Consider the following 16,617-nt stretch of genomic DNA (forward strand, 5'->3'; position numbering starts at 1 on the left):
TACGGTTGAAATGATGTGGAATTCAGTCGCAGAAAATCGATGTAAATAAAAGTGTAAATGTCCGTTTATTCAAATTCCTAAACAGCCTAAAGTAATTGACCGATTCCTTTGACACTTTTTAATATATTATATTCGAATTCACTTGTGTTTTCATAGCTCTTACATGTAAAATATATATATTTATAAAAAAGAAATAATTTTTTGACCACAGTCGTCTGTTAAACGCAAATTTTTATTTCTTTTCCATCTAGCCAGACTGAGCCACCGAATGCGTAGCTGGAGCTGGTATCATATGAGGATATGCAATATTCTTCTCCTCACCTTTTTATTCTCAACAAATGGTGCATAGTACTACATCTGATCAAAGTGTTGTTGCCTTAATCGTTTATTCTGTGAAAGTGTTCGATACTGTGCTTTAGGTACCAGTCCAGGGTAATATTAAATGAAAATACAGTAAAAAATCTATTATATTTATGTCAATCCCTATGGGAGTAGAATGCGGGATCTCCAACATGACAATAAAATCAAATTGAAATGAATTTATCTTCATATTTATTCGATTCCGCAGCTTCACATGTTAGCCAATGCTTTTGAAAGTATACATTTATTTAATATATTGTTATCCACCTTGAATTCTGTACTTTCTCAGCATTTCTTCTCCATGTTATAATAGATAAATTTAAACATTGTGTTTCACTCTCTCTCGCTGCTCGCTGATATTGTGGGAAGGAGACGTGTATTTACCAGTGCTTACTATTTGTTATTTTATGTTTAAGACTTTTTGTTTCTCTATTAGTGTATTCATTAGTGTATTTTCATATTAGATACTGTATATATGTATTTTGTTAAAGGCATTAGCCGTTCAGTAAATAAATAAATAAATAATTTTGGATAATTTATGTCTCCCCCTTTTTGTAAAATATTATGTACCTGAAGGATGCCTTACCTTTGTCCTTAAAAACAGGATTCATTTCTGAAAACAGTTAGTAGGGAATATAATTGTAAAAGATAAATAAAATCACTTAAATTGTTTAAAAGATTTATTAGTACCTTTTTCATAATCACTAAGTATAATCTAAAACACTTAACATGTTTCATATGTAAAAAAGCAAATCAGTAGATCTCTATAGCGTTCAAATAAATCTTAACATAATTTGTGAATTTCCAAAAAATTTAAGATATATATAAATGCGCTGCGATCAGTCTTATATGCAATTTTTAAATGAACAACGATACAAACATTTTACTGAATATGGGCGCTTGTCCACTACCTGGAACTTTTCCATCCGGCAATCCGGTTTTGAAAAATGAAAGCGACTACGACAGTTTAGCGTGATCAAATTTCACCGCAACGTGTTCACACACCGATCAAGAGCTAGGATCCGAAGAAAGATGGACAAAAGCATAAGCCAATCCAAGCCAATCGTCGTTTTAAAATGCTAACTGACGTGCCGGACAGTAAAATTCCGTGTAATTCCGTGTAGTGGACAATCGTCGTATGTCAGCAAATTGGCCCTTAGTTAAATGACCACTGATATTTAATTTAATTTTGACACATACACAATTTAGGAAATGAAATAGGATAGCTACTTCCTTAAACATAGTTATATTATTCATACAAAAAAAAAATTTGTGATGAGATTTTATACAAAAGACTGCCACATTAATTTAACAAAAAAACAATTACATATATTATTATAAAATCAACATTTTTAATCCATTCACATAAATAAAATACATTTTTTAAAAGTTTTCCCCATCATTTGTTATATGGAAATAATGTTTATATTAACACATCGTTGGCGGGTGGTTTTTTATCAATCCCGACCCTAATTAACATTCTAATTAGGGTCGTATACTGATCACAAGTAACTCACACTGCACTAAAAGTAAGCAAATAGATTGCTTATAAGCATCGTTCGCTCTCTGTCTACAGTATGTTAAAGACGCCTTAGAGTTTTTCCCGCAAACAATGTGTTTTCCGCAAACAAAGATTGCAGACACTGGGTAAAATAAGAATTTATATACATATGACATAATGTCAGTCATATTGAAACAAACATTGAGCGGCTTAAAGTGTTTTCTTTTGAGTTACTATGCTGTGCATATTGCAATTCTTCAATAACAGCTTTCAGTTTCAGACTATATCATTTTATCCGTTTTGGAGACTGATTGGATATCATCCATCATCTAGCAAACACTAAGCATTTGAGTAATGAAAAATTTAAATATATAAGTTGCAGGGTTAAATTCATATTGTAATGTGGATCAGGATATACATATGCTTGTATGTATCTAAAAAACTAAAATAGTTGTTAAACGGATTGAACCCTCTGTAATCCAATCCATTTTTATTAATTTCTTTAGTGAAATTATCAACCACTATTCCATGAACAGATATTATTGCCACAAAGTGACAGCTGAATCAATTAATGAAAAAATATGTTGACACTTTTGTATCACTATGCTTTCAATAGCCTACGAAATATCAATTTGATAATTGGTTTTCCCAATGAGTTTATTTACTTTTGTTTCGATACATGTATGATCGATATTAGATCTGAATTTATTTTTCAAATAACATCAGTCACAGATCAATGACAAGTGATGTTATCGGTACATACCGATATATACATATATGTTGGCAGTTTGTTTATGAATCTTATTTTACTTTTGCAGAAAAGACTCAATGTAGTGGAGAAAATTAATAGATCTGAGAATAATGATCAAACACAAAACATTACAGCAACTAAAGCATGTGGGCATATAAAATTCAGCTGGTCATCTTTTAACATTTAGTCAGTTCAATTGAAGTATTTCACAACATATTTAAAATAAACATCAGAAAACGGAGGATTCAAAACACAGATAATGAAATGACAGTTAATAAGTAGATTTAAATTATTATTTATATATTTCATGAAGCGAAATTTTCTCTAAAAATAAAACATCAAATATGAATTTTTTGCCCGTTCTTCGTTTGGCCAAACAATGCCTCATTTACAATGAATGCTTTTATTTCCTCATTTCATAAATATTTTTACTTGAGTAGGCTAATTAATGTTTTGACATTAAATATTGGGGTCTTTTGAGTGATTAATTTGGATGCAAAAAATATGCAAAGTGATTATTTCATTAGTGCTTCAAATATGCTTAAACTAATTGGGTACCAAATCAGTCAACGTTTGTATTGTTATAAAATATCTAAGGTATTTATTACATACATATAATATCTATAAATCCATATTATCTGATACAGCAAAAAAACATGACAAAACAATGTTAGTTAGGCCGATCATATCATAAGTGGTCTGTGTTACAAAATGCAATATTAGAGAAAATGAGTTAAGATAATTCACAATGTAAAATGAATATATCTACACACAGTTGACTTTTCTATTGACCCTTTTCCACATTCAAGGTACATGAGGTTCTAAATCACACTGATGCAGTGTAACTCTGATCATTAATGTCATAAAGCCATAATTAGTCTCCCAGTGTGCAGCAGTACCTTCACCATGAGTGTACGCTCCAAATATAGGAAAATACACTAAAATCATAGTGTTCATTTATGAAACACATCAACATAATTTGTATAATTGCAACAATTAGAATGTTTGTAAGAATCCAAGAATCTGGAGCACATGATGATCACCTTGTATTCATATATGTAATTGATAATTAAGTCAATGAACTCGTTGAACAGATCAGGGTAAGGAGGAAGATTAATTAAACAAACAAAAAAGGCCACCGACAATCATATATTCATCAACGACCCATTATCTAGTTTGTTTGATATTTATTTGATCTTGATTTTTTGGTACTTTTACAGTCTTTTATTATTTTTTTATATGGAAACGTTAATCTATTATGTATCTATGGTTTACTTTAATATTTATAATTTTGACATAGACCACTGCTGATATTAATGACAAAAATTGCTATATACAGTTGATTCCACTTAATTGGGCCACAGGGTGATTGGGGCAGCCGCCAATGATGGCCAAATGTCAAAGAACGAAAACTAAAACAAATTTACATTGTATAGCTCAATCCTTGTCTTAATTTTTCTCTGTTACATTCTATCTTACCCTTTATTATAGTAGTGATAAGGTTGTCATGCCAATAATAGCCAAGTATCAAAGAACGAAAACTAAAACAAATTTACATTGTATAGCTCAATCCGTGTCTCATGTTTCTCTGTTACATCTTACCCTTTATTATGGTAGTTATAAGGTTGTCATACCATAGGGTTTGTGTTACCTTCCCTTTTCAATTTCCCACTGTTTCTAGGAAATAAAATACCAGGTCGGATAGCCTGTGGTCCTAAGTTTGGGTCGTAGTGATTATTTTTCTAACATTTCCAGGTTATATTGAGATTCCGTCTACCAATGTCGTTTATTTATGATTTAACACAATTAAATGATTTATTGGCTAGTTCATGTTTTGCTGACTGAACAAACAATGTCTTAAATCGTCACTTATACATATCTTACTACTTGAGATGTTAAAACTTCTTTGTTAAACTTTTTTTTGCCAAATTTCCTGGTTTTCATATATCTTAGTTAAGTGGAAGTAACCGTATTGTAAAGAAAAAATGGTACATGATATTCATATTGTATAGACATTAATTACAGTAAGATTTTAATGATTTAGTACATTTATGTACTTGGTTTTATGATAAAAGTATTATGTATGGTAACAATTATTGGTGAATAAAATCTATTAAATCCCAACTTCTTACTGAGGCAAAGATAGTTAAAATTTACAATGTTTCAATGCCATGCTATTCTGTGAGAATTTTTACGAAAATATTGAAATATCTCTTTTGATTATCTATGCGGGAAAGCATCATTATTTTCGGTGAAGTTTTTGAAAATAATATTGAAATTGTTTGACATTTATATGGTTTTCAAATTTTTATGCGTAAAGAAAATGTGCTTTATAACAATGAAAACATTTATTATTTCACGGAAACATTTTACAAGAGCCAAAATTATTCACACTTTCTTCATAACTCATTTTTAGGTGTGTCTCATAGCTTTCTGCAAAGTTTTGCTATAGCGCACCGTTAAGTTTTTCTCACTGCTTCCTTATATGTAGCTGGTACTACGACAGTCATGTGATCGAAATTTGACTTAGATTGTTTCATTTTTCTTGTTGCAGTTTAAATAATGCTCTCTTAACAGTTTGTTTTGGTCAAATTTTTTGAGTCGGAAGATGGTTTAGGGCATGTACTTTGATAGCATGACTGCAGTAGTACTAACTCAAATCAAATACGTAAAGAAAGCAGGCATATATAAACTTAACATTGTATTTTGGCAAAAATTTGGAATATTATGGATTTACCATCGTAATTTCTACCTCAATAAAAAAATGAGATCCTTGGTAATATTGGATATAGAAAACATCTCAATATTCTAGTGATACACATGTAAATATTGACTTCTAACACTCGATATTTTCACAATGAATGGATAACTACACAAAAACTATAATATTTGTATTATAATATAATATCTAGAAAAAACTTAACAATCTTCCTATCTAAACATTTTTATTTCATAAAACATTTTTACATTGACAAAAATACTCAAAGATATTACAAATATTATAAAATACAATACAGATAATTATTGGCACTTGTAACTTTTAGAGAAATACTAGGAAGCTCTCAGTTATTGTTATTCCTGAACTGAATACCCTCCATTCAACCATTTGTCAAAATGTAATGGTCATTAAATGCATTTTCCTTGGTCCGTATATTGTCGGAGTTGACAACTTTAGCTCTGCCAAGTGAGGAAATGAACATATGTATCTTACTATAAGTTTACTATCTATACACAAACGATTCTATCAAACAACAGCTTCTGAACATATCAATGCCTTAGCGCACAAATGTACTAGTTACAGGACTGTTAATATTTCAGGATAACAACTAAATAATATTATAACAAGAAAAACAGTGTGAAGTTATTATATCTATTTTTTAATCTGTCAAATATACTTAACCACTGTATATGTATATCAATTGTATACAGCAACTTCTAGATTGATTAAAAACCAAATTTTCTTTAGTATATTAGTGCACTAAGACATCAATATGTTGTATACATTATATTAAAATGCTAAAATTAATTAATCATTTTACATGCTGCCATCTTGTTATTAAGGTCAGATATTTTACTAAACTACAATATTTATATCACATTGTAAGCAATTTGAATTACATTACATTCAAATTATTATGAATAGAGGGAATTAAAATAAAATTGTTTTACAAGTTAAGTACATATTAAGCTGACCAGAGTGGCACAAATAAAATATGAGATAAAATTATATGAAAATTTGTTCATCATCCGATTGGGCGTTCCCATAAGTTATGTAAGAAGAATTTCCGGAAGTGTCATCCGGCCTTTTACTTGATTGGTTAAGAACAACTTTAGAAGGCGTCACCGGATACTTAACATGGCCAGCCCATTTGCGGCCAAAAGCGCCTTGTCTCGGTAATCCTAACTGCATCTTTTCGATATTTTCACTAGACACGGCGGAAACCTTCTTGATCGGTGTAAGTTTGAGTTGACCCAATGAGTTCGGATCGCTGGAGTTTCCATTGTACGCCTTTAAAACTGTAATGTTATCGCAAGACATGGTCCGGTTATTGAGACTATCATCGAATGTGTTTTCTGATGAATCTAAACATCCGAATATATCCACATTTGCCGGAATGTGGACACTTAATGGCCGCCTCTTGTAATTCTTATTTTCTTGAGCCGAGCTGAATGAACGAGTTTTATAACGTAAGGGTTTTTTCGAAGGTGTGCTTTCTGTCGATGAGGAATATTGAATATTATCTCCTTGATCAAAAATGCCATCATTGTTGTGTTTTTGTACATCTAAGCTATCTTTTGCGCTAATGTTAAAACTAGATTTTCTTTCAATATTATGTTTCGTTAGAGCTAGTAATACGTTTATTGTCTTAAGGGCCTCCACATTAAGTAAATTGGTATCAAAATTTTGAGCCTCAGTTTTGTGCTCTTCGTTTGCATTTTCAGGTCTGCGGCTGGTGTGGCTGGAGTTGGGGTTCCCCAAATCACTTTGTCCGAGTCCGCTGTTATAAAGTGATAATTTGGAAAACGAACTACCATTCAGTAACCTGGCTACGATGTTACTACTGTCCCCAGATAATGAATGCTTCCTCAGCAGATCTCTATTCTGACTGATGGATGTATTTCTCCTTGATAAATCATTGGCTGAAACAGTTTGTAATAATATAATCTCCACTTGTTTGGGTGCATTTTGAAGCAGGGATAAAGCTTTGTTGTAACTCAAATTCAGTAAGGTTTGTCCATTTACAGAAATGATTTGATCACCGGGATAAATTTGCTTGAGTTGTGAAGCGGGTCCACTTGGAGTTATAGACTTTACATAAACATTGCCTGAAACAAAGTAACAAGTTATTATTATAAATAATAAATATAGCAAGCTAGTGCCATAAATTATCATAATAATATAGAACTAACCATCTGATCCTTCAGCTACTTGCATTCCTAATGCTCCATTTGCATCACGAGTCAGGTTGACAGTTCGAAAGCATCTCTCGGCTTGAACGCATCCCATAGAATTTAGGCGATCTTGCAAAGAGCAGTTCAAAAGGGTTTCATCATTCTGAGGATGGTATCCGAAGGTGTTGTTATTGACTTGCGGAGAATCTGCAAATAATAGTAGGTTGATAAATAATACGTAAAAAAATAATTAACTTATTTAATTAATTAGTCAGTATGTAGTGACATAAATAGGGTAAATAAGGTAGAGGAAAGATTTATGTATTAATTTTTTGAGATGGTATGGGCATATAGGATGCAGAGAACCTGAGCATGTCGTAAGCCAGGCAAAAACAATGGATCTTCTTCGAAAGATATCCAGAGGAAAACCAAAAAATTCACGAATGCTGCAAAGAAATAATTTGGTTCGAAGACATGGCCTCGGTGACGTTGTGTTTAACAGAAGGACCTACAACCTGAGGACGAGGAGAGCTGACCTCATCAGTCTACAAAGACGATAAGTTGGGATGTAGCCAGGAAGAAGTATGTAGTAGAGTGTGAAATCTATATACATTACTGTATAACATGTTGATTTCAGGTAATTCTCAATAATTGAAAAATGACAAATGAAATTGAAAAATTATTATATTCCACTATCAATTTCATTACATGACATAAAGAAAATTAACACCTGTATACGACCACTCATGAGTTTATTCCGTTGGTTGTCAGAGACTAAATATCTCGGAAATGGCGGAGTGTCCGTATTACCAGAGACAAGATATTTCGGAAACAATAAAAATATGCGTGTGTTACTCAATGTAACAAACCTGTCTGACAATGAAAATTTGAAACCGGTTTAACTTCAGGAATAAAACTCTAACAATCGATGCGGATATAATATTTCGTAAGTAAATTATAATTTAATAAATAAAAGCAAAAAAACTTTTTGAGACACCTTTAATTTTCATAAAAAATACTTGGCCTGATGAGTAATGATGAAAAATACTTACCCTGTTTACATTTTTAACCTTTTCATAGCCTGCGGTTATAAAAATTTTAATAATGTAAACATGACTAGTTTTGAGAACTAAATACGTGTTCTCGAAACAAGAGGTGTTTAGAATAAAAAACCCAGTGGTGGTTATACAAGTGTTGTATGCTGATATTTTAAACAGCATGTTATTCCACAAAGTGAATTATTAATTCAAAAACAGCATAAAATTTTTCAATATAATATTATGTATATAAGTGTAAAAAAATAATTATCTATGATAATTATAAAAAAGGAATTACATTTTAAATGTTGACTGAAAAGTCATTCTTTAGAACAGTTTGGTTTATAATCACACAATCACTGTCAATCTATGATTAAAATGTATTGAAATAAATTTTATGATTTTAATACATACCAATGACATACGCCGTATTTAAATTGGAAGAGCTTCGTGTTGCTTCAGTTTTATAATTTCGCTGCGGTAAAATATTCATCCTATTGATAACACATCCTTGTGCCTTGTTTCCACTAGTCATGTCATCGGAATCACTCATGTTGGAAGCCAACTCGATGTCTGAATGAACCAGACGCTCCGGAGAAAATTCTAGGCGGTTCATCTGATCAGAAAATGTAGAAGAAGCTCCTGAAATACAAAAATTTGTAAGTTATTCAATAGTGTTAGAAATACAAACGGTGTAAATATGAATATGAACAATTATTTGTCTGGTAATTTATATTGGATCTACCAGACTATGATGTAGGATCACTTGTAAACAGGATGTGTTCAGAAGGGTTAGTAAAATCCAACATTATATGAAAAAATGACTAAACTGACCTATCTGTGTGGCATCCAAAGAATGGAACTGTTTGTGTTGGTATGAAGATGGGTGACTGGATCCATTGAAAGCTCGAGTTCCCATTTTCACTCCAAGTCTTCTAGGAAGACTACAACTCTCCGGAGATGACAGGACTTCAGAACTGCTGGCGTTAGCTCCATCCACCAGCATTGGAGCTCCAGACCAATATGGACCACCATCACTAAAACATAATGTTATTAATAAAAAAAAACCATTATCCACAAAGCCAGATCTGTCAGGAAGCCTAGATGCTGATCAGGGCATGCGGTGGGACAGCTTTCAATATTCATAAAGCCATTAAATAAAGGGAATATTCATTAAAAAAAGTTTTAATAATTGGATAATGCAGGGGATAGATATGGAATTGGTGGAAAACTAATCTAAATAGACATTTTTTTAATATTCATTAAGAAGCCGTTCTTTAAAACAAATATAAATTACCTGGAATGTTCTTCCACACCCCTACTCGGTTTTTCATTCTCTTTATTCTGAAACTCTTCTATTCTTCGATCTTGAGCAAAATCTTCTTTTGTTTTATTTTTTGACTGCTGATATTGTCCCCTGACTGCCAAATTATAACTATCTTGAAAGTTGCTGACTTCATTCACCCAAGCCTCTGTGTTTTCATTCGCATCGACGCTTGTAGACCTCTCAGAAACTAACAGTTTTTTCTTCCTTTCCGAATCACTGTGGAGAGGGATGCTGAATTCATCAGAAATGTTCAATAGAGAGTTGATATCTGCGTGAAGTCGCATGTAGAAGCGGTGATGAAGAGAAGCCAACCAAAATGTAAAATAGCTCCTGAAATGAAAAATAGCAGATAAGAATCATAAAAAAGGATTATCACAGATCACAGAGCACAAGACAATGGAACTTTTATTGAAATCTGTAAATAAAATAAGGAAGATATGAAGGATTAAACTATCTTTAATTAATTTAGTGAGAAAATAGACAAATCCTGACATCATTACATGATCAAAATATGATAATAATTCCTTATAACGAACCCTACCGATTGGCTAATATGTATATGCCTTGGGAATAAAAAGGCACGAGCTTAAATATCATTGTGAATACACATAAAAATGAAGTTATGATTATAAATGTGATGTTGGAATATGCAGCCAACTTACTACAAAATACTGTTTATTCAATGTAATATAAATTTTGCAAATGAAAATTATGAAAGTACTTGAGATTTCATAGTATTTGACTTAATGAAGTAAAAAATGATTATATTATACATTTTTTTATGTACTATGTACCATCTCAAAGATTAATAACCGTGGCCCCTTTTCCACTCAAGAGTGAAAATTACGGCAAAGTAATACTCCAAAGTTATTAAATAAGCAAATTAATGCAGTGTCATTTACACAACTGGGTGGAAACAAAAGTCTGAAGAAAATATAAAAAATAATATTAAATTAAATATGTTAATGATTTAATAATAATAGTAAATCTCCAAGGAATCTTACACATTAGTAGCGTTCAAGTCATACGAGCTAATATGAGTATGCAATACACGTACGAGTACAATCGATAATGGATATGCAACCCCGAGTGTCCTAGTCATTGGTACAATTTTCTTACTATGTCCTCTATTTCCTTACCCGTATATCAGTACATAATATCCTTTACCCTTACCCATGTATTGAATATATTCTACTCCTATATCCACATATCAGGAGCGCAGAACTGATACCATCTAAATTAATTTAATTATTTAAAGGATTAAATTAATACCACATTTATCTTATACGGTGTCCAATGCATTTTTGGGTGCTGATGGAGGTCAAAATATAAGAAAAAAAAAGTTGAATAACTAACTTGTTGGATTCCATCTTGAGTTTCAATTTCAAATTGCTTTTGTTGTTTCCCGCCGCTATTCTGTCATTAGGGATGACATACAGGGTGCGCTTATTGTAGTAGAGGGTGTGGATATGTTGCCAGGCCAAACTTTGCAGGAGAACTCTACTGCTAGTGTTCTCCCTGGAGAGTGCCGTTATACAAGTGTTACGGGAATACAGAATCATCCCCCGCGGTGAAATGGACAACCAGACATCTCTAGTGAATCCATCTCTTGTAGCCTGGAAATCAAACCGAAAATATGTTTCAGGTCTAATTAAAAAGCATGCTATTTATTTTATAGTAAAATGCCATGCTTATGGTAAAAGCATAAGTAGAAATAAGGAAAATTATGCTTTCATACACTATATATACTTATGGGTAGAATAAGCTTCCTAGAGTCTTTGAACAACAAATTTTGAGTAGAAGAAATGATAAACAATCAACAAAACTATTTGATTGTGTAGACTTAGAAATTTGGATTATTCAGTATGTATCTTACTGTATTTTGCAGTAAGACTGACTGTAAAATAAGTCAAAGGTAAATAGTGTTCTTTATCACATTTATTCTACTATTGTTTGATGCCATAATACTTCCAAATGTTTACAAAATCAATGCAATTTATATTTACTGTATAATAGCATATTCCTGTTATGAAATTGCATAAAGATATTAAATGAATCTTATTTTGGTAAAGAAGTGTTCTTCCTAACACGGTTAATAATAGTTTTCAAAATTGTTCCATAGATGGCAGTAACAGTATCATAAAATTAAAATAATTTTCCATGTGAGTGCAATTTTCTTACAGGATTTGGTGTACTTGAAACTGATGTAATATATGAATAAAATAATCTCACCCAAACAGCAGTATAGAAGTGTGATCCATAATCCTTAAATGTTTGTGCGATCGATATAAATTTTTCTTTTGCCTCTTCAGATGTCATATTCTTATGAGATTCGTGAGACTGAAAAAAGATCAATATTAAGTGAATATAGAGTTTTAATAAAAGTAATATGGAAGTATGACATCAAGTGAATACATTTTACTTGATTTATTAACTTTTAATTAATGTTTTACTTAGTAAATATTACTATTTCTTAAAATCTCATCATTAATCATTTTCAAACACCGTTTGTGAAACACCGGTATTTGAAAATGATGCGGAATGCATCGAAACACGTGACACAGTAGATTTTAAGAAATAGTGGTATTTACTAAGTAAAACATTAATTAAAAATGGATCGATTTTACCACAAAGTGACTGCCGAATCAATTAATGAAATGATTTATTAATGTACGTATAACGTAACTACTGTAATGTAAAGTACTAAGTACGTACTGTATTATAAATTTCTCAGCTAATCCCAACTTTTTGAAATCCGAACAGGTCACAGCCCCGATTAGTTGGGATTTCCGGGGTTTCATTATACAATAAATTGATTTTACGGTATTTGTATCCATATTATACACATTGTATCCACCTCACATCGTTCTTGCTTCCACATTGTATACAGTTTATTTCCACTGAATAAAGATCGCCACAACAATTTTACTCATGAAGATATTAGCAACAAAAAACTTACTTGTTTCAAAAGAAGTCGAATGTCAGGCTCGTTTTCCGAAAAGCTTCCTTCCGGGAAATAATGTTCCATCAAATAGTAGTCCCCAGAACAATGTTCCTGAAATTTATTACATTATTTTTAAAATGCGATTCATTCTTACCCTCTTTCACACTTTATGGTGCATAGGGCACTGTTACACATCAAAGCAGTGATATCTTGATCATCAATTGTATGAAACCAAGGTGATCAGTCCCATGCATCAGGTACCAGTCCAGAGGAATATTAAATCATTGAGTGAAAAATCAGTTAAAAATTTATAATCAATATTTATTTTGAACCCTCTGGGAATCGAACCAGATGCGGTAACCAAATGCACTGGCCACTTTAGTGAGATGGCAGACAATTGATTTAAAAACCTAATGACAATTCATTAGGCACTCACAATATGTACCAAAAATAATACAAAATTGAATGTACAAAATACAAACTACTGTAAATGATCATTAAAGGTAAGATCGAGGATCAAAGAAGTAGGCGGATCACCTAGCTCCGTAATATACACGAGTGGATAAGACAACGGAGCATCGAAGAGCTGTTTTGGACTGTCCAAAATAGGGACACTTTTAGAAATAGTGGTATTTACTAAGTAAAACATTAATTAAAAATATAAATAAAAGCACAGATTGAAACAAAAGTGTAACACTTTTCTTTGCATAAAACAAATAAATAAACAAATTTTCATTTTACCCTGAAGGAGTAATTTCCAAATTCAGCCTGCAAGGCAAAGCCAGCAAGTTCTACTAATTGTGGAAGTTGTAGTATTATTTGCCCTTCCACAATCGACCTTCTGAGCTGAAGATAAACCCATCCTCGCCATGCTCCGCCCCTGGAATCATTAAATTAGACATTTAAATTATAAAACATTGTCACTTAAGAATAATGTTATGGGAAAATCTCCATTTTTCCATGTGTATGGGCGTTTGTCCACTATACGGAATTACACGGAATGCTACCATCCGGCACATCAGTTAGCGTTTTAAAACGACGATTGGCTTGGATTGGCTTGTGCTTTTGTCCATATTTTTTTGGATCGGTGTTCTTGATCGATGCGTGAACACGTTGCGCGTAAATTCGATCAAGCTAAACTGTCATAGTCGCTTTCATTTTTCAAAACCGGACTGCCGGACGGTCAAATTCCGGGTAGTAGACGATCGCCCTATGGGTTTAATTATAGACGGTATTAATCAGGTTTAATGTCTGTTTTCGAAAGAATGATTAGGAAAACAATTGGATTAACAAATAAATGGGTAAATATTCATATTGAATAATGGTTTAAAGATCGTCTTCTAATCCTCATCTGCAACCAATGGTGCTCAGGGCTCTGCATCACATCAATATAATGTTATCTTGATTTTTAATTATTAACACAAATGCAAGGTGATTAGTCCCTCATTTTAAGTACCAGTCAAAAGTAATATAAAGTAAATATATATGTGAAAAATCACTAATATTATTTTTACCACAGAAGCCAAAAGCGCTAACCACTACACTTTTGTAGAGGTTTAAGGGTATAACGCGGATAAAGTAATATGTTGAATAAAACAAGAACTGCCATATGTAGCTTTTTTCCTTTGATTTGATTTAAGTTTTGCACCAATATTTCTTGGTGGAACTGCATTTTTTATAATAAAGCAACAACATTATGGCTTTTTTCACTTTTATAATAATATTTCTCAGTGGAACTGCATTTTGCAACTGTAGCTTTTAAAAATTTTATCAATTTAAAATACAGCTTACTTTATTACATAAAATGCAGTTCTACCAAGAAATATCAAATATACACACAATATATAAAACTGAAATTGCTGAATATAGAAGGAAACAGTTTTGATGCAAATTGAGATAATGGGTTCTCACAATTGAAATTATTTAAATGCAGTTATTAATTTCCACCAGCAGTTGTTAAAACTGCAATGTGTAGTATATTGATATTATTTACCTAAACCAAAAAGTACATTTTAAGCAATTTTCCATGGTACATAAACCTTGCGATGAAGCCTATGGACCTTGACAATTTGATTCTATTCAGACAATAAGGTTGTGATTCTTCTTCTTCAAACCCTCATCCGCACCCAATGGTGAATAGGGCTCTGCATCATATAAATGTAGTGTTTTCTTGATTGTTAACACATAAAGGGATGGTGATCAGCCCTCCGCTTCAGGTATCAGTCCAGGGTAATATTGAATAAATGTCAGAGTGAAAAAATCACTTTTAATTATTTAACATGCCCCTGGGAATGGAACCCGGGACCTCCAGTATGGTAGCCGAGTGTGCTGGCCATTACACTACAGAGGCGGATGAGGTTGTAATACTTAAATGTAAGCAATGCGACATATTCCATTACATCAAGTGTTTATACATTTTTTACAGTAATATTTATTTATTTAAACTTCATGTACAGAAAATATAGAAGTACATTAGCGGGCTTATTGCTATAAAGCAATATCTTCCAAACAACCAAACAGACCAGTGATATTAGTCAAAACGTTCGATACCATATATAGCTGTTGGCAATCAGAGGGTAGATAGTATATGAACATTTAAAAAAACATAAATTACAAATTGATGATAATAAGGAAAGCAAAGGAAAATGGGAGTTTAGGGATAATAGGACCCGAACATATGATGGATTTTGTGCAGAGATTATGATGGATCTCATTAGTTGTTAAACAAAACAGTTGGTAAGTTACAAAAGCGCCTGTAAATAAGGATTCAAGCAATTACCTGACAGCTTTTGAAAGGTTCGGAGGCATGAAGAACTTGATCCGCAGGAATAAAGTAAACCTCGCATTTTCCTCTGGAGCAGGTTTCTTGGGGTTCTTCTTCTTCACCGAATTGGAGCACCATATCTCTGGAGCAACCTTCCTGATCCGGTAGTCGTCCGGCAGGAAGACGAAGTCTCCACCCACCAGAGCAGACAAACCCAACATGAAGTTGTGTTCCAACCGCTCTAACTGGACGACCGCCTATATAAAAATAATTAATAATTATATAAAAAAAATGTAACTTTGTTTTAAAATCACTATAAATATTTTATTATAACTTAATTATAATGTCTACCGGTTTCGAAGCTGACCGCTTCTTTATCAAGACTGATTAATACTAAAACACTATCTACTAAACAATATTCAAAATATTTTGACGGCTAGGCAATGGAGCTTGGGTAGATCTCAAGTGGCTTTATTTTTTTTTGTATTGATTAGCAGTCACAGTCAAAAGAGATCAGGGATGTTGAGTGATTGGAAACATATTTAATAGGGACTTTTAGAAAAATCGAGTATTTATTAGTTGTAAATTATTAATAATTGCTTTTTTATTTTATAATATTTCTAAGTAATCTTATTTAAGAATTGATTATTGTTTATTCTATTGGACACTGGATTAATAACCCTAAGGATAAATCAATATTTTTTATGAGACTTTTATTTTTATGAGATTTTTATTTCAACTTGAGATGAAACATCTGTCATTATTCGTGCAACTGATGGAGCCACAATCAGCCATCCTTCCAAATCGATTGAATTGCTACTAACATGTGAAAGGGATATGTACAATTTCCAAAAATTAATGCAATATGGACGTTCAACAATGGACAGAATTACGAATTGTGAATCCTGGGATGCTCGGACTTCCATCTTGTTTCATTTTAAGTTGATACACCAAGAACATAAAATATATTTAAAATTTTAAGATTGTTTGTTCACAAATATGTGTTTCTCCACTCCGAAAACTCACATATGAAAGAACGT

At 32.2% G+C, this 16,617-nt stretch overlaps 1 protein-coding gene across 2 annotated transcripts in view; it reads right to left on the reverse strand.

Annotated features, from left to right (window-relative positions):
• Positions 1 to 1,048: 1,048 nt before the first annotated feature.
• Positions 1,049 to 16,617, reverse strand: part of LOC148311094 (uncharacterized) — a 260,016-nt gene continuing 244,447 nt past the window's right edge. The window contains exons 5-14 of one of the 2 annotated variants that reach the window (XM_088257300.1): positions 15,593 to 15,834; positions 13,555 to 13,693; positions 12,829 to 12,924; positions 12,102 to 12,209; positions 11,226 to 11,485; positions 9,840 to 10,199; positions 9,377 to 9,579; positions 8,957 to 9,184; positions 7,524 to 7,712; positions 1,049 to 7,253 (exon numbers count right to left, since the gene is read on the reverse strand). In XM_088257300.1, coding sequence (XP_088113426.1) covers positions 6,337 to 7,253; positions 7,524 to 7,712; positions 8,957 to 9,184; positions 9,377 to 9,579; positions 9,840 to 10,199; positions 11,226 to 11,485; positions 12,102 to 12,209; positions 12,829 to 12,924; positions 13,555 to 13,693; positions 15,593 to 15,834 — 2,742 coding nt within the window. In that variant the 3' untranslated portion in view covers positions 1,049 to 6,336. Of the gene's footprint in view, positions 7,440 to 7,523; positions 7,713 to 8,956; positions 9,185 to 9,376; positions 9,580 to 9,839; positions 10,200 to 11,225; positions 11,486 to 12,101; positions 12,210 to 12,828; positions 12,925 to 13,554; positions 13,694 to 15,592; positions 15,835 to 16,617 lie in introns of both variants that reach the window. The other variant, XM_088257299.1, reaches the window with a different exon arrangement.

This window comes from Brachycentrus maculatus, unplaced genomic scaffold (genome assembly GCF_059751285.1).
Source record: "Brachycentrus maculatus isolate JH-2025_06_01 unplaced genomic scaffold, ASM5975128v1 h1tg000077l, whole genome shotgun sequence".
Lineage (NCBI taxonomy): Eukaryota > Metazoa > Arthropoda > Insecta > Trichoptera > Brachycentridae > Brachycentrus > Brachycentrus maculatus.